This window comes from Anarhichas minor, unplaced genomic scaffold (genome assembly GCF_050575085.1).
Source record: "Anarhichas minor isolate MPS153535 unplaced genomic scaffold, ASM5057508v1 ptg000023l, whole genome shotgun sequence".
Classification (NCBI taxonomy): Eukaryota; Metazoa; Chordata; class Actinopteri; order Perciformes; family Anarhichadidae; genus Anarhichas; species Anarhichas minor.
Genome location: NW_027466469.1, coordinates 62,388 through 90,100, shown reverse-complemented (window position 1 = coordinate 90,100; position 27,713 = coordinate 62,388). Strand labels below are relative to the sequence as shown.

The window sequence follows — 27,713 nt, the reverse complement described above, 5'->3', positions numbered from 1 at the left end:
CTGGTCCCGGGTGGCTAATGATGCGTGTCTTAAGGAGCAACCGAAGGAGCATGCAACCCTGGAGGGAAGTCCGATGTTTTATTCCATGCGCAACTGTTTGTGGGTATGAACACTGTGGGATTACGTTACAGGCTTCACTGCCTTGCTTCGGCAGTAAATTAATAGATGTAAGTTGTGGGTTAAACCAAGTTTCACAGTCATATCTGCGAAGTTGTACGAACCATTTTAGGAGAAACACATATGGCTTAGGTCTTATTATTTCCAATATTATTATTATTAAATATATCACATACTGTCACATCCCCCACACCCTTTCTAAACACACAAACACTGTAATGTGTTTGGCCGACAGCGTCTTTGCACTGACCTATTGGGAAACCTGTTCCCCTCAGCGAAGTGAGAGACAATAACATGTGGAGCACACCAAGAACACTATTATTAGGATGGATGACTGCACTCTCCCGCCCCAGAAACTTCATTACCTGCTCAAACACAACACGATTAACAACAATGGTGGGAGAGGTTTCAATGAAATGTAATACAAGCCACTTTTTCAAAAGCTGCAATTTGCCATCCATGTATACCCACTGCTCAGCTGCCAGAGTTCAACACGGGGAAACAGAAACACGTCGCACGCTCCGTTCCGGATAGTGTCAATTAGTCTCCCTCTAAACGCTCCAGTCCTTCACATCAACCCAGTATGCATCGACCAGATGAGCCGTTTAATTGCCCATTATGGTGCGTCTTTGCAGAGAAAGAGGGACTGAAATTTACCCCGAGTGTATTGGGTGAAGTGCTATTGACGTGGGCGTTCGGGTGCGAGAGTGCTGGATCACGCTTTCCACTACCTGGCGCTCAATAGTTCCAGCAGACACTGGGATATTAATGACATCCAAGCGTGCCGTGCCGTCTAACACATGCTCTCCTCGGTCAGGACACTTCTGCGGTCTGTCTCAGTTTTCGGGCTTGTTTATCAGTTGCAGAGTAACGAGAGGAAGTGTGGGAAGAAGGTTTCATTTAAACCAAGTAGTTTAAAAGACAATTCCACTCAGAGCTGGTGTTTTTAAAGGCTCGTCTGGTGGGCAGCCAAAATCTTAATACGGAGAAACTAGTCTACTTCTACTTAAGTGTTGGAGCACAAATAAGGGAACACTATTCAATAAAGTCTCATATCAGCTGCAGCCAAAGAGAGAAATTCAATCACACTTCCCTCTGCTGTCTGACAGATCCATTCATTTTACCAACTTAGTCTACACTGCTTGGCGCTCACAAAGCGCTATTCATTTTAGGCGGAGCAATAAACCAGAAAGAACAACAATATAAAGCTATTTGTTTTAGTTTAATTAATTTAGTTAAAATTAAATGTTTTATATGTCTATATTTTCACTTGTTTTTCCTACAATATCTGTTGTTGAAAACTAAGGCAGGTTTAATATTTTTTATGCTAATGTTTAGGCAACTGAGAGCACTTCTAGACAGAAACGGACAAAGTGTCCCATCACCTTTTAACGACGTGATCGTACTGGAACGAAAATGAGCTTCTGATGCGACAATTGCTCATTTCCTCCCATGCAGTTTGTCACAGTGGGACAAGCACTGCAGTGTCTGGCACACAAGGACCAAACACGAAGACTAGCAGGTTTGAATGATTTTGAAAACGTCTACGTCACTTTTCTTGACACTGACCAAAAGGAGCACAGAGGGGGTTTAAAGTACCTTAATTGCCTCCGTGAGCCGAGTGTCACATCCACTGCTGTAGCTCCAGCTGCTGACAGCGATGAAGAAAGAGCCCAATCAATAAGAAAACTACCAAAGAAACTAACTTCCTGCTGCTTTCAGAACACCTGACCCTTTCACTCCACCTTACGTCTCTCTGCCTGCGGCTTGCAATCACAATTGAGTTTTACAATAGCTTTCCCTCATCACGTAGCCCTAACCATACCTGGGACATGGGACGCATACCCCAGTTTTAGGACGTCAAAGTAATTTGCTTCATCAACCCAGACAATTCTTCACTGGGTGAAACACATCCTGAAGTCAAACAAAACTACGTTAGTGAACGTAATCTGGACCGGGACAGCATCTCTAAAACATATATTTCTACTATAGATTTGTATGTTTCTGGATTTCTGGTCACTGTTGACAGCACAACTACATCAGCTTCGAATGTATTTCTTATTCTTTGTTTCCCTCCCCATGTGCCTTGTCAGATTTTGTGTCATCTCTTCAGAGGAGAAGCATGGTGCATCTCTGCCATTGTTTAGCTCTCTTCATCATGCTCTCTCTTCAAAGTCAGATCAAAGATGACCTGAAGTACACAGACGTTATCGATCAAATAGTGTGGGAATGCCTGCATTGTTTTAACGGGTGTACGACAGCAGTAGCCAACTTGTGAAATGGGTCCATCACGCGGTATACATGACCACAGGGCAGGATAACTCTACCGCGTTGTTAAATGTTTTATTAATGGCTTCCTGTCTTGTGTAAAGCCCTTTGAATTGACTTGTTGAAAGTGCTATAGACGTAAACTTGCTTTGCCATGTGTAAAGACTTTAGAAAGACTTTTTAGCGGATGTAAAGTCAATGGAATTCAATTTTTGAGACAAATCTTTCATGAACACAGAAGCCCAATGGAGGTTAGATTAAGATTTGACTCCCGCGCATGTCTTATGCCCAACTGTTCCACAGAGGATTGGGTGTGCATCGCTCTCTGATTGTTAATACTTGTCAGCTATTACACATTCATAATTAGAAGTTGATTGCTAATGATGTGCAGGATAACAGCTAGATTAAGTCGAGTATACTGACTGCTCAATAAGGCGCTCGGAGCTTCTGGTTACACTGAACTCCAAGGACAAGACATTGATTTCGGCAACACTTGAATTTTCTTTACTACATTGCTCAGAGGCACAGAGGTGATTAGATACTGACAGGATCATCCCTGTGTGAAGTGCCAGAAGTGTATTTATTTTACAAATGCATTACCACAAGCCCATAACCAAATGTTGACAATAATTCTGGTTCTGTCTATTCCTACAATACTACATTTATCAAGCCTGATAGCTTTGTAAAATAAGCTTGATCATTGTCAGTGTCTCAGTCATGTGGACCAGAACACATTTATTGCCTTCAACATAACAGTTTCCTGCAGGTCATGTAGATCTCCTTAACGACAAATTATTCTAGGAGTGAGAAAAAAATAAATAATTATATTTCCATTTGAACTCTTCCTTGAGGCAAATATAAGCGCTTTAAGATGGTCTGAGGGTGAGGACACGCTGCCATCACTGATGATAAAACCTTTTCATCATCTTCTATCCATCAACTTGTCTCTTCCTCTCATTTACCATCTTGTAGATGTATACCGTTGTTGGGGCCATGTGCTTGGCTTCGCCATGTGCTTTAAGACAAGGAATCAGGCCTTCCTATTTTGCAGAGCAACGTGGAGCCTAATTTGGGGTTAATGAGGGCCAAACCCCCAATAAAACTATTTCACACATCGCCGCTGCTCTCATTGGACGAGACCAGGGATGCCGAGCCGGGACTTCCGGTTTTACAGCCGGAAGCGACTGGCTTAAAAACCACTGAGCGCGCCTGATAGCGTCGCTTATCCCTCTGACCCTGGTCGGACTAAGGAGGCACGCAATGTGTTTGAAAAGAAAATCCTAGTTTAAACAGTTTTAGATTCGCTGGACGAATCTACTGGACTGTTTGTTTGTTTTATTTTTGTTTCGCTTCCTAGGAGAGGAAGCGGACTATTTTCCTGCAAAAGTGAAGAAGAGAGAGAGAGAGAGAGAGAGATAAGCACATTTCTTCAGAGAGAGAGATAAGCACATTTCTCCTCTCCACCAAAGCCGCCTCTTTTCCAGCCGTAAGGAAAGAAACATTCCCTTACTGAGCCGAAGGAAGTATCTCTGACACACAGTTTTTCATCAGCGCGCCGCACGGTTCCGTCGGAGGACCGACTGATCAGACCACGGAATCTACTCATAGCAAGGCAAAGCGTCAGGGCAGATTTAGTCTATGGTGTTTCTTATCTTGTCTGTGTTGCTTAAGTTACTGTGTCATTTTTATAACGTGGTGTGTAATTGCCGAGATTAACGACCGAGATCGTTAATGTTGTGTAGAAGTTACTGTGTATTTCATACTGCTGTTGCTGCAATCGTGTTGAGATGGTTCACCGCTAGCGGAGGTGGAAGTTGTTTCTCATCAGTTGAAAGGTCAGAACCGCGGCTGCGCGACTCAAAGATCGTCAGTCGTGTTTCTGTAGATGAGAGAACAATCTTCCGTACTCCACCGCGGCGGGGAGGATCTCATTTTGTTTTGTTCGCTTTCTCTCTTCTTTTACTAACCCAAGCTAGTGTAGCTCCGGGGTTGAGCTAACTGCTTCATGCACATGTAGTTAGCGTGACCTCTCTTTTGTCTATCGCCATGTTACAGTCCCGCGCCATTTTGTAGTCTCGCGAGGTGGTAACGTGCAAACACCATTTTGGTAGTTCCACGTGACGTAGCTACGTTTAGATTACATCATACGTTGTCTGAGCTGTTGTCTCGCCTCCCCCCCCCACACACACACACACAATCTCCCTCTTACCACAGTTTTGTTGATTTTAGATAGCGTGCTCATGAATGTATAGTTTTGTTGGTAGTTTTAGGTATTAGTTGACTAGTTATTATTATTGGAGCTTAATAAACTGTTGTACTTTAAATAGCAGCTGTCTGATTACTTTGTGCATGTGTATTGTGATAATAGCTGGATATGTGGCCTGTGCTCGTACTCAACACCATCACTTTCACTCTGAATGTGTAATAGTACTTTGACTATTGACATTGTGAGTGAATACTAATTATGAGACTTAGTTTATAGTTTGGTTATTGTTCCCTGTTCACAGGGTGGTGCCCCGTTATTAATAATAATCGTTAATAATCTTACTGACATTAATAATTCTATTGATGTCAATAATTTTGTTTTTATATATGCTGATAACTCAAACACGCTCCTTTTCGTTCCCAACACAGTAATGCATTTGAACACTTAAGATGCACACAGAGAATAGCAAATAATGTACTGGGAGCTCCTTCATACTGGATTATGTGGTTCTTTACTTTTAGATGGAGAAACGTAATATGCACATATCCTGCTCGTGGTCACCCTATGCAATATTGATGTGAGAGAACAGCGGGAGGTCATAATATCAGGTATAATACCAGGAAATGGAGCCTATTCCAAGTGACAGGAAAGGGCAGGTTTGATGACTAAGTGGACTCACCCGGCGCTGCCGGTTGCCGTGTTTGCCGTCCTCATTACCCAAGCGGTTCATTAAGGCCTGTTTAACTGCAAAAAATGATGCCTTTTCTTTTGGTATCCCACGATTTAAAGATATGCCACTAATGGGCAAGTAGATCCACTTGGACCAGAAGACATGCAGTAATTGCAATGCGGTGTCCAGACTGAGGGTGCATAGTAATAGCTGTTTACTGCCGCTCTCCTCGCTCCTGCTAAATGTGTGCGATCTCGTCTCTTCATGAAAATCGGAGGCGTACTTCAGGTTAGAGTGCACTGACCTGTAGCACTTCTTCTGAAAGCTTTTGGGATATGCATACGTGTAATCATGCACACACATGATACCTTCACCCTCTCACACTTAAGATCAAGCAATGCACAGTCAGGGTGGGGGCGATACAGCACAAAGTCATGTCTTAAATCCACGTCTTCCAAGCAGGAGGACACTTGCTGACATAGGCCACAACTTGTAATGCTATTCATTTGCTGTTTGTAGGATTTATTTGCATGTCATGCAACAGAAGAACTAAAGCTGTGTTTCTATGGCACTCAGTTTGCACTATTTAGAATCAATCAAAGCCCTACAGTTCAGGATCAATGAGCATAATGCAAGTTGAACAGAGACCAAACTACTTTGTGAAACAGAATTTCATATCACAAAGAGTAGTTTCACAAGGTTATGACATGAATGCAACATACTTCAATCTACTCGTTAAAGACAGGGCTGGATTATGTTTGACTTTGAGTTTCACTACAGCTATACATTTGTTGATACATTAATCAGCCAAATAAACACATTTCTGGACATTTTTCACGAGTGCAAACACCCTCCCTCTTGCTCTCAGGAGCTTTTTCCATCAAAGTAAAATGTTGCATGCCTTTGTACATCACATCAGACTCATTAGGATTTAAAGCCTGTACGTAAGATTTGAAAATAATATCAACTTTGGGTTGCAAGCATCATGAGGGTAATGCCAGTAGCACAACTATCTGTGCGAGCGCAGCAGAGCGCTGCTGTGTCAGACTCGGAAAATCCATATCACCTCCACACTGTATTACTTGTGTTTAATACGTTTTAGGGACCAACGCGTGACTGCCCTGCTAATGTTGTCAGGGGTTAGGAAAAGAACACCAAAGACATCAGTGAGCTCCAACCAAACTGCCTGCCGAGCTGCGTCTGTTCATTTATGTAACTTTTCCTAATTGACAATCTGACGTTCATGCCCACTTTAAGCAGCGATCGGCCGAGCGTGTCGAGGTCAGCGGGATTTGAACTTCGCTCTAAAGTTCCTTTCTTTACACAACTATTTCGCTCATTCTTGAGTGTGCAAATGAATACAAGGTTAGGAATGCCTTCCAGGAAAGTCTGCCCGTTATCTCCACATTTAAACAATTATTGCATCTCGCCCAGCTTTTTTCCCCGCCTTCGAATATTGTTGTTCATAACTGCTACAAACACATCACGCCTTCAGACGTGTTTGGACGACGCGCTGCGTAAACTAGTTAATTTCAGATACAACCCCAGTCTCAGGTGCTTCAATACTCTATGATAAGCAGAAACTCCATATTCAGTAAATACAATGAGAAAACAACCAGACTCATTGTCGGGGTGATACACTGACAGAATGTGCACAAGAAGAATGGAGAGAAGAAGAGACACTTACACACACACACTCCCATGCAGGTGGGAAGACCAGCAACCGCTCTTCCCTTCGACACACCAACCCTCACAGTCGGTTGAGCATAATTTGCAGGTTGAAGTCATGCACGGCAGCGTTAAGTGGAAGCTTTTTATTTCTTTGACACATGAAGTGAAGCTCTGCTCCCTGACTAAACTAGGCTTTGAACCAGAAAACTAAGGCCGTCTAAACTTCGTGTCTCGAGGAAAAGACACCGCGACACCCAGACATGACAACAAGGAGGAATATCAAAACATAAATAAGAAGTAGGTCCTCGCTCTATCAGCAGCAGCCATCCACTTCTTATAGCCTGCTGGACAAAGTGATGATTATAGCTCTGACTGGCAGTGCCTTGAAGTAGAAGATGGAGGCATTTGTGTCAGTGTAGTAAAGGCTAAGTGTTGAGACTAATGTCAATAGACAGGCTGGTTTTGAGAACTTTAGGCTGACAACTATCTCGTGAAATGTTGCATAAACAAAATGACCAGTGAATTGAAATGGTTTTACACCACTTACACTGATCTGGTAGAAATGTACCGCCTTGTAGGTGAGTAACGTATTATTGTACCAAAATAAAAGCTTGTTCTCTTAAAATAAGCTTTGTTCTACTATTTTCTAACTGACACACGCAGACAAGTTGAGTCATAATCCTGCGCAACCATCAGCTCTTCATTTGTTTGTGTCACTCAAGGGGTTAACAAGCACCCAGGGGTGCACAATAGGTTAACAGGGTCAAACATGAATCAAGTGGGGGAAAAAAAGTGCATTGATCAGCCATGACAAATATTGCCAAACTACTATCTCTGTGTACCTATTTGGGACATGATTATGAATAATATACTGGTTTGTTTTTACATAAAATCCAACTCCATTCTTCCATTATTGAAAGGAACGGTATTTTACATTAAAATCACTGCAGTGTGAAACTTAAAAGTGGAATAATTGAGCCAATATTTCACGTTGGCAGTGTTGCTGAAATCAAACTGCGCTTAGGGTGTATCAGGAAATCCATTATAATTCATAATCCTAAATTTGAAAACATTATTTGGGTTATCTAAGCAGCACTCCATTTCTACATGTTAATTTTTAAATGTCAACACAAATGCAGGGGAATCTATGTGTCTAATGATTATGATTTTCAATAATATTGTATTTTATGAGAGCCGCTTTGGCACTCAGCAGTGCGCTGTCTAAAAGTGTGCAACATCCAAACTGTCATAAGTTCAGTTCTTGATGTCACTATCCTGAGAGACCTCCACACACCACTGGCTGCATGTGTAACAACGTGCATCGCTTGTCTTCCACCTGGATCAACATCACAATGCAGAGAAGCAATGTGGCCTTTTATTATGGTGGCATTATCCGGCCATCCCGTAAATTACTTAAATTTAAATCTAAATAGCAAACACCGGATAAAAGTACTTTTTCAGGACACAGTCAGTGTGTGTGCAGTGCTCCGCTTGTTGGACTTTCATTTATCAAGGCAACAAATGAGTCTCTTATTGCTCTTTCAACCACTCACACGGTGAAATGAGATGTTCCTGGGAAAATATTCTGCTGTTTACGGTTACTAAGACACAGGGTCAGATAAACTGGCAGACTCCCAGGTTGCGTGAGTGGATTGAGACACTCGTCTCTGCTGTTTAGATAATGTATCAGCTTCAACCCTTCCCGCCTCCTTTCATAAACAATAATCTCAGTACTTATCGGCCCAGCTGTTGGCTCCTCTGGTAAACAGGAGCATAAACTCCGTGACAGAATAAGGGGTGCGGCGGCTGCATTTTTGCTGGGTCCACTCTGCTGCCACCTCCCATCTACTGATTTGTAACCAAGGCCTGGCACATCCATTGGAACTGTCAGTCTGGCATTAGGACAAAATGACTTTCCCATATTAAAAGAGAAATGCTGCAGTGGCCAAAAGTTGCAGCATTACATAGATGCCCTTTCTTTGCCTGTATGACAAATGCAAACTCAAGATTATTAGTGAATTAGGAAATAATATGTACGGATTTATAATGTTAGATATCAAACACAAATTCAAAAACACAGATGATGCATGCTATACACAAACACAATCACTAGGGAAACAGCAGGAGTTCCAGTTGAGTTTATTACAAACTTTTTTGATGTGCAGGCTAAAGAGATAAAAAATGGAGACCATGAACTTTGCTTTTGGGAGGTTTAACCAACAGAGTTGCAGGTCAGCATGTTACTGAATAGCAGAAGCTCTTGCATCTGGATATTTAATTTGGAGCTTTTACTGAGTGTGCCCTGTTCGCACATACACACACACACACACACACACACACACACGCCCACATAACCACATATTTGATACTGAATAGAGCCATAAATTAGATGGACTGCGTGAATATGCTGCCTGCACCGTTCTGAGGTCTGCGCACAGTGAACTATGCTGGCGTGAACTGTACACTCAGCTGTCTGTAAATGATTTCTGATGCTTTTAAAAATCCCTTCCCCAACCGCCCGCTGCTGGCGTGATGAAGGTGAGGAGGGTTAGGTAAGGAAAATGTAGCATGTAGCACCAGTGGTGTTAAAGAGGTTAGAATTTTAGAAACTATATATCCCCAATTACACTATATTGTTAATCAAACATTCAAAAGTGACACTCAGAGAGCGCACGGATGAGGTCTTAAACACACTCAGTGTTGGGAGGTCCGCTCTGTGTCCAAGTATTTTTAGAGAAGACATATATACAAATAGTCTCAAAGATCGTTATCTACAAACAACAATGTTTTTTAACGGATTGCTTTGGAAATTTCAAACCACTTTTGTCCTATTTCTAGAGAATTTCTGAATCCCGTCAATGCTCCATTTTCACAAGGTTGCAACTCTGAAACTTTCTATCAAAACGCTGAAAACAAACGCAGTGAACAATGGCTGAGCTGTTGCCTTCAGGCCATGGTGGGTGAACAGATGATATCAAGGACACACAGAGGTTGATTGACAAGTCTCTACAGTACTTTCATCAGGAAGGAATCCAAAGCGTTCATTTCACATCGTTGACGGACTGACACGTGAGTGCGGGTGCTGCAAACCCATCCAAACAAGATCATCGTATCACATCCGAGGGAGGAAATCACAGACGTAGTCAACGAAAAGTGTAGAAACAATGCAAGATTATGGACTCAGTGTGTGGACTCACTTTTTCAATGTCAGTTGCTTGTAAAGAAAATCTTTGTTATACTCTGAAATGTGCAACTTGATTTTTTAAGATATCGTGACCCAAGACACTTCCACATTCCGTGAGTCAAACAGAGGATTAGCCCACCTCCTGTTCCTCACCTGTAAGAGTCAAGAGGGAGAGAAAAGTTAATTAAGTTAATAAAAAAACACCATAGCAGTTCAGGTGCTATGGCAACCACTTTTAGGAGTAATTCCAAGATTACCTCGACGTCAATAAAAGCGCAAGAATTAAGGAGATGCAGCATCGCCCCGGGCTACATGTAAGTGCCTCCCTACAAGCTCACACACATCAGTGTGTTCGGAATACAAATCAGACTTTTTAAAATGAAACAAATCATTAGTTTTTCTAATCGGTTACAAGAATACAACCAACTGTTCATTTCTTACTTTGAAGCCCCATTGAATTGGAAAAAAAAAAAGTCAAAAGGAAGTTGCCAGGGTACTTTAAAGGTAGTGGATGTACCCGAGAGACAAAGGAAAAAAAACAATCAAGACCACGGCTGGTGAGAAGAAAACACACCGTCCCCTGGGGACCTCGTGGTGTTCCAACTGCTCTTTTCGCTCCGTCAGACGCTGGAGCACAAGACGACAGCGTCGGTACCCTGTCGTCTGTGGAATGTCACTCACCTTCACATGTGTCATATTTAATAATACAGTTAAGGCAAAAAAGAGACATCATGCAATGTCTGGAAACAGCACATACTCTTCACACGTTCATCAATCAGCGGCTGCTATTAATATCAGAATCAACTTTTAAATGCCAAAACCATTAATCACATTTCCCAGTAGTTTATCTTTTATGAATTCAACGGTGCTAATGAACTCGAGGGAAGAATGCAATTTACCAAATGTAATGTACCAAGGCAAATGTACCAGGTTTGCTATAAAATTACTACATTACAAAAATGATGGAAAGGGGAATAAGAATTAAAAAAAAAAAAGTCAGCTCAGCTAATGTGACTCTGGACGGTAATTAGCTGACTAATGCAGCAGTGTGCCTCCTGCCAGTGCCGTGTGAATAATCACAAAGAGCGTCTGCAGAATGTGAACCATACATCCGTTGTCTGTCCGGTGGAGTGGAGCGAGCTGAGGGCTTTACACACTATGTGCACGTGGGGAGGACCGTCGCACAGAGAGCTCAGAGCCTGCTTCTCATTCAGATCAGCGCCGCTGGTCTCCCTCGGCGTCCATCAATCCCCACCTCTTTCCTCCTTCCTCCCGTTCCCACTGGCTGCCTGGCACCACCGGCCCAGAGAACAAACAGAGACCCCCCTGCTGGCACACACCGACATTCTTATTTCACTCCACTTTCTCCTGCTCTCTCACGTTGCCTCTGATCTCTGCCATAGTGTTTATAATTGATTTTTCCTTTTTTTAAAGGATTAAAGTTCTCTCCCTCTCTTTATTTCTCTCATCCCACCCCCATTTCATTCCCCATCCAATTCATTGTTAAACATATTGTTTGGGTATAGGAGCAGTGATAGTCTCCCGTGCAATAAATGGATTCTCAGATCTAAATTTGCCTTCATCTGCGTTTCCTCTCCTCTTTCCCTCACCTTTCTTCCCCCCCTGCACATCGCACATCAGAAAACTATGTCTGTCAAATCATTGTGCAATTAAAAATTAAACTAAGAGGTCAGGTAAAAGGTGCCATTTTGTGTCTGTGGGGGGGGGGGGGAAGGAGGATATGCGAGGCTTTTCCAAAAGCCCTGTCAGGTCTAAGCCTGATATCATTCCTTCTTCCCTGGTGAAGAAAAAAAATCGACATAAACTAGGTAATGAGGAGCAGAGTGCTGTCAAACCGCCCCGGGTGGACAATAATTACTGACTTCATAGTTCCAACACATGCCAATATAAAATGTTTATCATTGCCAGAATCATCACAATAACCAACTAAACAAATAATGTATCCGATATAGTGTAAGAAAAAGAAAACATGTTGTTTCTGTGTGTTTTGTATGTTTTTATCATTAAAAAAGTAATTTCAGGAAATGAAATAAGCTATCAAATTTGGCCAATTTTATAAATACACAGACGCAAAACATACACACACACACACACTAACACATGCATATATGACAAACAGAAGTAGAAATTGGTGTGAGGCTGATCTTGAGCGCCCCTTTTACAATAACCGATAAACTACCAATAACAATTGACTGATTGCACCAACCTGAGTCACCTTAACATCATGTGTTGCGAATGAGAGTGTGTGAAAATGAGTTAGCAAGCAGGACAATAAGGTTTCAAGCTGAAAGTACAGAACGATTAGCAGAAACATCCAAGTGCTAGTGCAAATGGACGCTAACCGAAACCTACTGGAGCAGAAACACTTTGGCTTGACACAATATCTATTTTCAGACATGCAATAGCGTTCTAGTGAAAGAAAACATTCAAAAGAAGACATGAAGAACGTGGTGGCGATGACCGGGCTGTGGAGGTACATCAGAGGACAAAGCACTACACCATACATGTGTGTTCAGTGGAAAAATGTAACTTGATTCAGGATCTTAGCTGGTTGAAAATATATTTAGGACGCATCAACAAATTCTTATTACCCCACAGTTGAATATATGATGTGACAGATGAGAGTTGGAGACAGGACTGTGTCAGAGTGAGCCACTGGCCTCGTCACACTCAAAGAGAAGGCGTGTTTTTCATTAGGGACGCATCCATTACTCAGCAACAACCTAATTGATCTGCGTCTTTGAGTTCTACAGTAATAGCAAATTGATTGATTTATCCTCCAGAGGGGAAGTGGTGGGAATTGTTCAGCCAAAAAGAACGGCAGAAAAAAACATCGACGGACCGGAATAGCAATGAACAATAAAGGGTGGAACAAAGGTGAGCGGTCTCAAAAAATAGTTGATGAGGAAACGGATTTAATGGCTAATATAATTAAATTAGATTACATCAGGAATTAAGATGAGATATCGCATGCCTCCAGCTGGCCCCAGCGCAGAGCCTACACTCGACTACCAGTATCCTTCCGCCGCGGCTCAGCAGTGAAATACAGTCCCTGCAAACATGGAAGAAAGACATCATCCTCCGTACACGTCTACGGGCAATATTAACAGTAACTAACAAAAGAGAGAATCATATTTAAGAAAGACTTGACAGGGAGACGAAACAGGCTAAATGGGAACTATGAAATGAATAAAAATGTTTATTCAATGTTTAAAAATGTCTAACATAGCAATCATTTAAACTTAAACTAATATTACAAATAATTCCACCAAGCTATTTGCTAAACTGTATTGAAGCTAACATCAACACTATTGAAGTTTTGCAATATGTGTTCAAAGTCAGTTGTATCGATCTATGCTTTCTCAATTTAATGAAGTTTAAAATGTATTAAAATGTCAACTTAAATTTAATTTCTGAAATTGCACTCTGATGTCCGCAAATCTCCCAAGATTGCTACTTTCCTCAAATGGCTGACAACTCATCATCCCTGTGAGTGCAGCAGCAGGACACATCACGCTGTTAACAAAGAAAGCAGAATATGAAAAGTAACTATTGGAGTAGTGTTGGAGTGCACGGCCTTCACAAGGAGACAGACAAACAAGTGAACTAACCATCAGCAGGCACATGAAGAAAACTAAACTGCAATTGTAATGATCCTCCAAAGACAGGCTGAGATATTGTCCAAATACCACTATGACCTACACTATTATTATTTCCTTCGAAACATTTGCATAGAAGCTGACATTTTATTTTTTGACAAAAAATATAAGAGTGGAAAGGAGAGACCTGTTGAGCTGCCATACTTCATTGTGTTTGGGCAAACAATTGGGCAGCTGGAGACGGGAGATAGAGTCCCGCTCTGCATTCTCTGAGAGGTAAAATGAGAAGAAACATGTGTGTCCACCGATAGTGCTGCTGCTGCCGCTATGACGGCTGCTGTTATGTGTCTCTGCAGCACTCGACCATTATGTTCGGTTTCTTAACGAGGACTTTGTTGTTACCTGGACATCTATCTGTGCCTCTTCTCATTTTCTCCTTCATGTGCGCGCGCTCTCTCTCTCTCTCTCTCTCTCTCTCTCTCTCTCTCTCTCTCTCTCTCTCTCTCTCTCTCTGCCAACACCCTTAGCTTCAGTTTTGTGAAATGATCAGTCCGTCAGAGGTTTCCCCGGTGACTGAAGTCAGACGTGGGTGTCTTGAGGTGTTCAAAATGAAATAACTCAACCTATTGTCTGCGTTTTTTGTTTTTTTTACTGATTCTGTGATTCCTCCATGTGTCGACGTATGTGTTGCTTTAATTAAACGCAAAAAAAATCAAGTTATCCGCCTCGTATTTCACTCACTTTTTAGTGTTTTCTTATTATCTCCTCGAGCTACGGTTTAGAAGCTGTAGGTCGCCTATCAATATTAATTGAGGGTAATGTTTCTTTCCCGCTGTTCTTTGGTATCAGCTGAGCTAAAAGAGCAAGGCAAACCTTCTGCATTCCTAATTAGCAAAAGTCTTTCCCAAGGAGAAAGAGGAGGCAGGGACACAATGAGAGGAAGAGAGGAGGGTCGGAGATACACGAGTTACTAATCTGTAACACTTACAGCAGTAATGACTGAAGATTGGATATATGGCACTGCGTCCCACTGGGTATTAGGGCAGTGACCGTTAATTGATAATAACGTTGGCCTCTGACAAGGACTGTGCCTCTGATCGGATAATGGTGGACTCAACACCTGAACGTGAACCTGGAAACAATGTGAAATCAATTCTATCCAACCTCCTCCATTCCTCCATCAGAGCAGTAGACGGTGTTACATTGCGGATCGTCGCCATCCCATCGGAGACTTTCTGCATTAGGCGTTACCATCGCTGCGGTCTGAATGTTATATTCCATATTTATCAGAACACTGATAAAACCATGCGATGCAACTGGACTCCCTGATGCCATGTTGCAACGGAGACATTTGTCTCTGGCTGTCCTCCACGGGCACGCTGCGGATGCTGGGCATGAACAAGCAGGAGCTATAGCGACAGCGTTAATTGCGGTTTTACTGTTTCCGTGCTCTGGGGTTGAGACTGGTGGGAGCATTCATCGAATATATCTATTTTTTTCTCTCTCTATCTGTCGCACTGAGAATTCTTTCTGCACCATTAGTGTGTGCTGAGCTGTTCAATCCAGGTCCACTACTGTACTGATACAGTAAACCCTGCAAAGCACCATCTGCCATAAGTACAACTAACTACAAAAAAATGTAGCCACATCAGCACATTAGAGGAGCCACAGCATGTGGCCCAGGCTTCAGACCACTGCTGTACTACATGGTTTTACAGGGTATGGGAGGGGTGGGGGGGCTCAGAGCATGACATATTCTACCTAAAAGGACCACTAAAGGTCACAGGGTGTAAGAATGGGACAGACTATTCTTGCCTTCTTTCAGACGCACTCTGCCTACAGTATATGCATGTTGTTCATCAAACTGGTTCGCTGGTCCGAAGGTGCAGTTTGCTTGTAATGTTACTCTCTTTCTTTCTTTCTTTCTTTCTTTACGTGCATTTACTATTGTTATATTTGCGTGTAAACATCTCAGTATCTAAAGACCCGATGCAGTTACTGTTATGGAAGTCTGTGTGGTGGGTAGGCCTGGGGGATCATTTAATACGAAAATGATTTGTCACGTAATTAGTTCACACAAGAGTACACAAACCGTGTGGTTGTTTCATAAAGACAATGTTATAACGTGATATATATACATCGTTATATAGATATAAAATGACCTGTATCCGGATAGAAAGATAGATTTTGGACATATTGCCCTGCCCTGGTGGTGTGCATAACCTTCTTCAAAACAGACAGGGAATACAGGGAGAACATCACTAAATGGTGTGCAGAGGAGCAGCGCCGAAGAAGCAAAAAAGTAGCATTTTCCTGGGAAACAAGCGAAACGTATCTGCTAGTAAATGCAAAGAGAAGATATTCAGTGATCTATGGAACTTTTTATGAGACATTTACAAATGTGTATGAGGTCGCAATTACCACAGGATTCTCAGGAGACATCAACCTTATCAATACAGTGGCATCATCACTCGCTACCTGTTCCGGCACGAGCATCTGCTGGATAGCTGCTCCGTCTGGATCAGCTCCCTCTCCCACAGCAGGCTGCCACTGGTTGCAATGTGTGACATGTTATTGTGAGTCACTTTTTTTCCTTTGAACCTTGTTATGTAGAAAAGAAAAAAAGGGGGCTTACTCTTTCTTGTTTTTTGTAATGAATTTTTGTCTCATATTCCAGCAGTCACTTTTAACCATTTCTATATTTTGGAGTCGCCCTTGTCCATCTCAATATTTTGCTGTTCTTTTGCTGTATTTATTGATAATTCCTTTTCAGCATGGATGAATTTAGCATTTTAATTGTTGAACTGGTTAAGAGCTTTACATTGTAGAAATGTCACTGCCACAACAAGGTGTCTCCCTTTAATAACGTCGTAATTACAGTAACTTCTGCCTTACTTACTCATATAAAACAGCAAGAACCACAAGGGAAATGGAAAATGAGGAACCAAAAAATGATGTAATTTGAAAGGGTCACTCCAGAAATATCAGCCAACTCTGCAGCATAAACATTGCATTGTATCGTATTACGGCCCAAACATTTATTGTGTGGTTGAGTCACCGCACCGTTCTCAGCAAACAAGCTCCGATAAACAAACTGCGTGATATTGCCAGAACCAAATCACAGACAAACACATTTAGATGGTGAAGAAAGCCAAAGATCCAGCAAATGAACAAGGAAGGATTGCTAAGTTTCTCTTTTTTTTCAATGTTTGTAAATTATCAAAAAAAATACACATTAAATCACCAACCATGTGTGTTACCTACAAAATAAGTCAATAATGCAGTCAGTGTCTCGATAAATATAAACAGGTGCTGCGGCTTCAGACACCTAAGTGTTTTTCACTGCCGCCGTGTCTGATTTAGAGGTCACACAAGTTCCAGGTAATAACTGGATGTCTGTACAATCCGATAGATGAGAAAAACAAACACTCCCAGAAAATCTCCCGAAGCGACAGGTTTTTTTAGCTTCTTACTCATAAAGCAAGTGTTGTGGCACTGACCCGGGGTTCAGCAACACACCGTGGTTCAACCTTTTATGAGAGCATCGCTCAACCTTTCAGGGACTGTAGACCAGAAACAATAAGACCAGCCTGCGGGCCTTGCAGCCTCGCCATGTGTATCTAAGATGTATACTCAGTGGCCCTCAGTCCCGTCCTGAGGGGGGGGGGACACAGGGACCTGGACTGATGAAGCCCCGCAGATTGAACTGACTGCGCAGATCACCGCCTTATATATCCTGCCGTGTCATTTCCCCAAAAGCAAAACTTCAGCGACGATTGCTCAATTGAGTTCATATTATACAGATGTTATAATAAACTTAAATCAACGCTGTAAACTTGTATTACAAACGTGCTCAGCTGACCTGCCATCTTGGCGGGCCTCAGCTGGCCCTGCGGAGGACGTTTAACCATCGGACGCGCCTGACTTACCACTTTGAAGTCTTCAGCGCTGCACTCCATGCCCCGGTAGTAGCAGGACAGCAGCATGTCCTTGATGTCGTGGCCCGTCCGGTCGTAGAATTCGCGCATGTTGAAGGGACGAGGCTTGTAGTTGACGAAGTCGGCCCTCTCCTTCAGGACCTCCATGACATTCTCCTCCACCATGTGTGGGTCCCGGATCTCATACCTGGACAAAACATAAGGAGGTGAGGAAGCAGATTCATGAAGACACATAGATGCACCAATAACCCCCCCCCCCCCTGTCTAATTTTGGCATGAAACCAACACAACAGCACTGCAATCATATGATTACGCGATTTCCTCAAAGAAGCAAATTTAATCTCAAAATCACAAGCAATAGTTTTTTTTTTTAAACTTCATAACTTGCTCTATGAATCATAAGAAAAAGGTATTTTTGAAATGAGTTTGTTCGAAATTAATACTCAGCAACCAAACAACCGCTGAATAAGCTGGACCTCAAATCCACTTTTTTAAAAAGTGCAGTTTGGCAGGCAGACCAGCAATTGTGTCAAGACGATTGGGAGTATTTTCTTTAACACAATCATGTTAATCATTCTGCCAAATAATTAGGATTAACTGTGGTGGCAGAGCCTTTTCACTGAGTTAGCACAACAGTGTTCACCGTGCTGTATTTCAGATGCTGCGCACTCTGGAAAACACTACAGAGACTATTTAGCGTTTAGCAAAACACTTCACATGGCATCTGCTGCATTTTGTTTCTGACTCTTTGTCCGTCTCTCTTTCCTTCACACCGACACGCATTAAAACACATGACAAAGTATGATTCATTTGCGTGCATCCACACACATCAAACTGAAACTCAACCACAAAGGCGTTCGGCCTACTCAGAGACAGAAAAACACCAGGAGAGTAATTTATGACATGCCTCTGCCTGACAAGCACCATCAACCTCCAGCACCTGCTCACAGTCACTCGGAGATATAAATTAACCTCAATTAACTAGCGTGGCCCCGCCTGGAGAAAGACGGCCCGTTGATGACCCCTGCTGTGCAAAGGGCCGTCGGTGGTACAAGCATTCCAAATTGTGAAATGCTCAGATTAAGCCCTACTGACAGACACTTATGAGAATAATTAGATGGGACACACAGTCTATCAGAGTGAATGGATCTGTAAAAGACTGCATGGTGGGTTTCCTTCTCTTAAATGAGCAACAAGATGGTCGTTCCTTCCACCTCTTCCAAATTAGAGTATTGCAAAGAAGTGAACTGAGGGGGTTTTGATATAAATTCCTGTATTTTTGTGCAATGTCAGAGCAGCAGCCAGTTTATAATAGGGTTCACTTTGTGTTATTCCAATAATGTTGGACAACTCAATTAACATTTGCAAATATAAACCAGCCAAAGCCGGAGTAGGAAACCATGAGAGACGGAGGGAGACAAAGGCATACCCTTCTCTCCTGACAATAACTCTGTGGATGACTTTGTGGAAGCTGACAGCGGAGTTATTTCTCATGGATATGGGCACTATTTCAAACTGTAATTGGTGGTAAATCTTAATGGATTTTTTTTAATTCCACAAGGTCAAGCTTTGTCGGGAGTAATGAAGAAGATTTTGTCTCTTGATGATGGGAATAATTTAGGTTGATCCATGAATAAAAAATGAAATATAACATTCCTTCTGTTGTGAGCACTGTCTTAGTATTCGACTGGCGATATATCTTTGACTAGTGTCCCAACCAAATGACTAGAAATGTAATATGTTCCACTGCAGCTACACTGTTGTTTACCTGAATGAACAGAATGAAATAAGAATATTCACCACAGGAGACAGCATGTGCTGTAATATGAAAAGAGGACTGTTCGTCTCTGCTGCGCTCGTAGCACTGAAGAGAGATGGGGATCCGCCATGCTTCACGTTGGAGTGGAGTTAACGGTTTTGTGATGGAGAAGATTGGGACCATTGTTCTGACCAAGAGTTGAATTAAACGCCAAACAATGTTGTCGTCAAACTCACCACTGCGACTTCAAAGATCAGGTGTAACATGGCACCTAAGACTGATCTAATGCTTGTAGAAAATGAGAGATGTATTGCCGGTTAATTACTATGATAATTCATCTCATAACTCCTCCAGTAAAAATATTTAACTTTCATACCTGGTAAACAGTATCATCAGTGAATTCCTATTTCTCCTATTAATAAAAACAATATCAAAGTAGCTGTAAATGTGTGATCTGGCTTGCTTTGGTGTTTTAATTCAATTGTTTGTAAAGAACTTCATTACCAAGAGAGATGCATAGGTTTTAGGTGGAGTGACAAACAACTCTGAATAGAGCTCAACATAATCCAACATTAACACAAACAGACTCGACTTTATCACAAATTATCTATATTTCATCAAAGGGAAGATTATTTTATGAATTAGAATTTCAAAACTTGGTTTTTAACTCGCATTATGGCTCCAGTGGACTGAAAGTGGAAGCTAGTCACAAAATTCTATAAAATGATTGCATTTCCTCGCAAATATAAATATAACTAGAAATATGTTCAAGTTGTTGAACCTCGTTATAATTTATGATTAAAGTAACTTTACAGATTGGGATGTACTCTGACTCCAGTTTCCACAATGTTATTATTTTTGAGTGAATGTTATATTCATTGCACTAAACTTTGACCGACTTTTATTTAAATCAGACACATCAAAAGATGCAACAGCAATTGCAGTGAGTAAAGCACAATTTGACCCTCCGCCAAGCCCCGCCCCCGCTGCTACTTCAGCATGCTGTCAGAGCTACCATGGAGCTCACACTGCCACAAACTGCACTTCCTGCATTAGTTATCTAATTTTTGGAAAAACGAAAAAAGCGATTTCAGAGAGAAGCAGACTGAAGGACCCACAATATGTGTTGGAAGGACATATCCAGGATGTCAAACTGATTCAGCAGTGAAAACAGGTTAAAAGATACAAATAGAAGCTAAAGCTACGGATCGCGGTGTAAAAGTGAACCGCCACATCACCTGGCAAGCAAAAGCAGCATTTGTATACATTCAGTATACCTTCAGTAGCTAGCAAATGATGTGCTAAAGCACTCTGCTAAAGTTAGCTCCACACGCCTTTACGTAGAAACTCCTTCCAACTTCTTAGGCTAACATCACATGTGCCCCAATAACACTGTTTAACCATGTGCTCGAAATCCACGAAAACAGCCTGAAAATGTAGAAAATCTGAAGCGGTTTGCATGAGAGTCTATACGGAGCCGAGCCTGATAGCTGTCGGACCATGGTCGGAGCTGGCCGATGCTACGCTATGATTGGCCAGTTTGCGTTCGAGGGGCGGGACTTAGCAAAGGGTCAATTGACCGGAGGCAGGAATGTTAGGGAAATGGCTCTGGAACATGTCAGGTCAAATCACACAGGCCAGGTGATGACGGAAAAACGTTGATCAAAAAAGCTAGTTCCGTGCTCTGTCCCCAGCTTGGACTGAATCACTACACTGTCATGCTTTGTTCCAATAAGAAGATACAGCCTGTTGTGGTGTATTCTGAACTTAATTGAATTGTATCCTCAGCCTCTGTCTTATAAGCAACACAAAGCTGCCAGGAGAGCACTTAAGACGCTGTGCTCAGATTCCCCGAGTCAGGAGGCTTTAGTCGAAGCGCATACAATCACAATAATATGGGTAGATTTTTTAATATTGCCCTGCCACTGCTCCCTAAAGCAATCACAGCAAACTCGCTACATAAGGGCGGGGATGACTCAATTGGATTATGGGCCACAAGCACTTTAATTTTCTTGCGGGAACTGAAACGAATGAAAGAGCATCTGCATCACTTTACCGCCTCACTCTGAGCACTGAATGCAACCGGTGACTTTCAGAGGGAACTTTGACAGTGAGGCTGTGGTCACAGAAATAACTCCCTGAGGACGTCAAACACTCAGTTGGAAAAAACAACTGAGTGTTAAAAATAACAATAAATTCTTCCTCCACAGCAGTTCATGCTGGTATTACGTGTTCGTGACACAACAATGAACACATCTTGATATAATCTCAGGTAATTATCCAATTAGCGCTAATTGAAGTCACACACTACAGAGGATCGGATTGTTTGTGCAGCGTCCTTGAAAATGAATAACTGCCACGATTCCTGGTAGCAGAGTTTTGATAATCACATCTTAACAACGGTGCACCTGTGACACAGCTATTATGCCACTTTGGGCGAGATCATGAAAATGCAAACTAGGGCCACAGAGAGGTGAAGTGGACCCAAAGAAATATCTGTTGTTGTGTTTTTTTGATAAGCTAAATACAGCACATGCAATTTGTATAACGATGGATCAAATGAGCTTTTGAAAACCTTGACATAACACTAAATCGCCGATTTATGTCTCCCAAATGATAATCTTCTCTCTGATAAACAATCACAATATCAATGCAAATGAAGCAACATTTGAATAATCTGTTTGAGAAGAAACTCTTTGTATTTGCAGGCTGACCTGGCCTCCCCATGTCCCTTCCCAAGCACTTTTTTTACACCAGTAACATCCTGCTCAGGGCCTGGGATCTTGCCGAGACAAATAAATTTATCGAGCGTTACATTTTGTGGCACTTTTCACCCCACTTATGTGGATTTAGAGCATGTTTGCAAGCTCAGGAAACATGTGAAAGCTTGCGAACTGTGTAAGCAAAAGACTCGCTTCTCTGACTTTCATGAGCTGATCCAACACTTTTAATTAAGCAGCGTGCGCCACATAAACAGCACCTTCTCTAAAACGTCCTTTGTGTTTTGTTAATTATCATATAATTGCCCTTGCAACTTAATAAAAACAAAAATTTAGCAATTTACTCGAAATGTTCTGCACTGCCGAGTGTGACTTCAACCTGCAAGAACACATTGAGAGAGCGATTATTATTATTTTTGCAGTACAGAACCTGCTGGAGTGGAGCGAGTCAACTTCATAGTAGCTCAGCTATAAACTTCAGCGTGTGGATATTGTCTGCTGCTTCCTCCTGAGACACAGATGGACACAGACTCACAGCAGAATGACACTTGTTTTTTAGTTTTTTTCTGCCATTTTCACAAAAGAAAACTAATCTCAAGAAGCTTACCACCACTGACATGTTTTCCACCCAATCAATGTTGAATTTAAGAGCAGTGTCTACAGGAAACCCTTTGTCAATAAAAAGTTCTGTTAGATTCAAGTTGTTCCCAATTCCTTTGTTTTTTTCCTCAAAGGCCTTTATCACAGAGTCCTTTTTCTATCACAGGCACACCTGCTAACAAAGCTGCCATTATCATCATTTAAGAAGACCCCACATAAAGAACCAATCTCTGAGTGGACAAAAAGTAAGGAGACGCCCCCCCCCCCCCCCGAGGCCAAATGGACCAGTCGGGGCAAGAAAGAGTGAGAGAGATGCGAGGGCGTTAATCAGCGGGACAACTCTGTAGCTTAACAAACAGTACTAATTACACAAGGATAAAGACTTGTTCATCACATAGCTTAGGAGACACAAGTTAATTGCCTCCGCTCGCCCTCCCTCCCCCCCCCCCCTCTCCGTCTAAAGTCATCTTGTTCCAAAGTCATTTGGAGCAAGTGCCACCGCTTTAATTTGTCTCGTTTCCTCTTTTCTTGTTCATTTAGTGTTTTCCGCCCCTTATTTCTTCAAATGCATCCCACCTCTCGCAGGAAATCTGGCTGAAATATCAACCCGCACTGATGGATAAAAGAGGTGTAAGCTTATGTCAATGGTTTGCCATAACAACTGATGGCACAAACACGGGGAAACAAATCCACGTAGGATGTAGGCACGCTGGTTGAAATCTACACCCTACAAAGCACTAGAACTGCAGCCCGCGAGCAACGGAATCTATTGCTTTTAACCTGTAGTATGAAAGCATATATAGAGGTCACAGAGGAACAATATTCAGTATGAAAACAGGGAATGGGATTTATGTCATTCTATGCATGTACCACGGAGGTACTCTCCAACTGTGCCTTTGGCTGTTGAGCTGTGTGGATCGATACGCTAAAAATACACTGACTAATGTGTTCAAGGCGGTATTTAGACATGCTTGTATGTAGTAGATCTTTCATCTTTGCAGCGGCCCGTATCCATGCTTTGTGTGAATTGAACTGCCACAGCTGTGAATACAGAGTGGCCGGTTAACCACACAGTGCTGGTGAACGTGAGCAGAATAAGCTGGGTGGCCCAGAAAAGGAAAAAGTGAAGAAACCTGAAGGCAAAAGTTTCAACAGTCAACGGTGAGCTTGTCAAGGCTGCCGAAAAAGACTAAATGATCAAAGCAGAGCAGAAGGCAACAAGTGTAAAAGGGAAGGGGAGGCAGTTGTGAATCACACACACACACACACACACACATACACACACATGTCTCTCCACACTTTGTCAGCGAGGGATTTAGAAATCTACTTGTCTACTTATCCAATGTTGAGATATTCGTATCGCATGCACTGTAAAACGATGAGGCAAGGAATTGCACCGGCGGCATTTTCTCATTCATCATTTTATATTAACCACTTAGAATTAGGAACAGCTCATCCATTATCCGTTACCTGGGGGAGTCACATGATACGTGATAAAAACGTGCTTTTTTTTTAATCAAATAGTGTATCAACATATCTCAACAGATTGATGTAAGGGGTATATTTCATGTTGTCGGGTACAGTTTTTAATACAACAGCTGATGTGCAGTGTGGATTTCAGCTGACATGATTTGTACGGTGACTACATTATTAAATAATCAGCCATAATGCTGAGCCTTTTTAGAGAAAGGGAACCCTCATCGGTACCCTTTTTCTTCCCATTTTCCTCAGGCTGAGGTCACTCCAAGTTCATATTCACTGAGAGCCTTAAAAGGGTTTGCATGCTTCGTCCATGTTGTTTGTACATCTCCTGGTGGCCTCACAGTGGCGACCAGTGAGACAGCCAGGTGTTAAAACACTGCTTTGCACTTCTGTGTGACATGTAGGATTTCACCTGAGATGAATCAGACATCGAAGAAAAACTAAGGTCACATTTCCACGAGGCTACCGAAAACCGAGATTAAAAGAAGTTCAAGTGTCTCCTTAAATTAAACTGCTGGGCCTAACAAGTAAAGCATCAGCACGACAGTACGACTGAAGAGGGAGTTATGAGTCGGTGGGTTCAGGGATTTTGTGATTTACTGGTTCTCATTTCATTTTATTAGAATAAAGAACAGTTCACTTTCATAATAACTGCAGTAGAGTGTGTCCAATTAAAAAATTTTACTGTTTCATCCGAATGTTTCAATCTTGTGACTGTTGTCTCGTGTCGTGCAGCTGACACAGTCGGTTCCTGAGTCAAGAACTCCTAAATCCTCACAGGTTTACCCTGAGGTAACACCAAATCATCAGAGCAGCCTGTCCGCTCGCCTCCAGCTCGTCTTTGACACCATGTATACCAACAGATAGAGCTACTGTGAGCTACAAGCAGCCCTTATCGCACAGGTAAAGCACACACACGCGCGCGCGCACACACACACCTGCTGTTGAGCAAGGCGAGAAGCTCCCCTGCGTGGTACAGGTCGTTGCGCGTCACCCGGCTGAAGCGGAAGGAGTTGAGGTTGCAGAAGGTGACGGAGGGGAACGACATCTTCGGAGTCGCCACCTCGTCCAGCTTGGTGACGTGCGGGTACTGGAAGTACAACTGCACGCGGTCCACGCACACCACCACCAGCACGCTCATGGAGCTCAGGAAGAACAAGATCCACAGGCTGCGCTTGATACACATCCGCTCATAAGTGAACATGTGCGAGATGCCGTGCAGCGTGGACCTGCTGGCGAAAACTTCGATGGGAACCGGCTGCTTGTAGTCCATGTCCTCCGTGTCCGCCTTGAGATCCATCGTGTCCCCGGGATGAGTTTAGAGGAACGAAGGGTGTGTGTGTGGGGGGGGGGGGGGGGGGGGGGTTGCAAACGGGAGGAAAGTGGCTGTTATAGATAAGCGGATGCTTTTATCGATGTGAAGGAGGTTAGTGTCTGCAAGTTCACGCCCTTCTACGCATGTATATACTCTCATGCAGTCTGTGAGATGTCGCGTCACTGAAAAGCCGGCAAAAATACCCCCAATACTGAAAGCATTTCCCCCCCAATATATATCCTCAAAACACCCCGTCCTCACATGGAAACACTTGGAGAAAGTACAGATGGGGAAAGCAGGTGTAGTAGCTCGGTTTGGGGGGGGGGGGGGGGGGGGGGGTGTCACAGTTCCATAAGAAGCAGCGCGGTGTGGAGCGCGCGTGGAAAGATGCCAAACGCCGTCCTCTCCTCGCACACTTCTGTGATATTACCGAGTTGATATTTGGCTCCCACGCATCAAAACAAAAAAAGCAAAAGGCAGGTCTGAGAAAGGAAAAAACAGATCACGGTTGAGGAGGAAGCAAACAGGGGAAAGCTGAGAAAATCAAAGCGGCGGTAACGTTATCTCTCTCTCTGTGCGTGCGTGTGTGTGTGTGTGTGTGTGTGTGTGTGTGTGTGTGTGGCAGAGCTCGCTACATGCTTTCCCTGCTCTTCATATGCGATCCCAACACGTGCAGATTAACAAATAGCCGCTGATTGCTCTCCCGTTCGCGTTGTAAAAGCAGTCGTCGGGGTCTCCGGGGTTTTCTTCACAGCCAGCACAAACAGCTGCATCACAGAGGAGCGGGGTCCGTCGGAGAGCTGCCTCGGTGCGCCTCTGCTCGCTCGCTCGCATCCATTGCCTCCTGCCACAACAATGCAGCGATAATTACTCCGGTTTCGTTTGGATTCCCGCTGGTTTATCCGTGAATAAGAGTGTGCATACCTGGGCAAAACATAAGAAACCGCCCGATGTGCTCCAGCGTTAGGAATTCTGGAGAAAACCACCTCAGAGGTGATCGCAGGATTACCGGGATCAATTAAATTTGCCCCAAACAGGAGAGAGCACGGATAGGACGGCACCGGGTGACGAAGCCCGACGTCGGTGTCACTTGAGCAATGCGTGTGTTTAATGTAGACGAGAGGTAGTGTTCGTGGTCAGAGTCGATGACGATACAGTATGACTCTAAAAAGAGTCGTTAACGTTTCCTTCACTGCCCTGTTCCCTCTCAACCTCCTCTGAGCTAACGTTGGCTTATGTGACCAAAACCTGGCTACAGCATCAAGTTTTACTTTCAACAGCTGAAAGTTATTCTTTTCATTTTATAAAGCAAAATTGTGGCAACACATTAGCTTATCATTATTTTATATTATTTTACCTGTTTTGTTTTTTTAAGTAAGTTAAATGATAAGTCAGCTTAGCTAGAGAAGAACTGATGAAGGCCAAGATGGAAAAGTAACTTTACAAAACACAACATTAAAGAAAATGATTTACAAAACAGAAAACACAACAATTCACAAAACATACACCTAAAATATGATTCACAAAAATGTTTAGCGTGTTTCTCAACATTGTAATAAGATAAGTATGACTTAAAAGAAACGTCCTTCAGCTAAAAGTGCGTTGTGTTCAGGGCTAATGGTTAGGACCAGGGTTATAAAATTATGAGCATGTGCATGTGAATTCAAAACAGTAAACATTGCGTCCTGATTCTTAATGGATGAATGAATGAATGAAATTGAAAAAGTTACTGCACACTGACGCAGTTCTTGAGCTGAACAGATAGGAGCACTTCGCCAGCTTGAGGTGAAAGCCTCCCATTAGGGCACAAACATGTTCTAGTTTCATTAAGGTTCCAAAAAGGGGCACTTTAGCACTTATAGATCCTCTTCCTGGAAGAACATACGGCTCACAGAAAGTGTAACAAAAAGACAAAAAATAACCCATATAAAAAAGACTAGTAACGCATTACATTTGCATTATATATGTATCACAATCATTATACATTTGTGATCAATTAAAAATATATATAGAAAACAAAGACAGTTCACAGATAATTAATGTTACTGCTTCAGGTTCAGTACACACCATACTGTACAGCCATTTAAAGAATGCTACTGACACACACCTGTATTGACACTCACATTCACTATTTGTATACAAATGCACATATAGTGCTGTACA

At 42.6% G+C, this 27,713-nt stretch overlaps 1 protein-coding gene across 1 annotated transcript in view; it reads right to left on the bottom strand.

The window, feature by feature from the left end:
- asic1b (acid-sensing (proton-gated) ion channel 1b) overlaps nucleotides 1–25,535 on the bottom strand; it is a 143,166-nt gene extending 117,631 nt beyond the window's left edge. The window contains exons 1-2 of the mRNA XM_076096848.1: nucleotides 25,174–25,535; nucleotides 17,666–17,861 (exon numbers count right to left, since the gene is read on the bottom strand). Of these exons, the coding sequence (XP_075952963.1) occupies nucleotides 17,666–17,861; nucleotides 25,174–25,535 (558 nt within the window). The remainder of the gene's footprint in view (nucleotides 1–17,665; nucleotides 17,862–25,173) is intronic.
- Nucleotides 25,536–27,713: the final 2,178 nt, after the last annotated feature.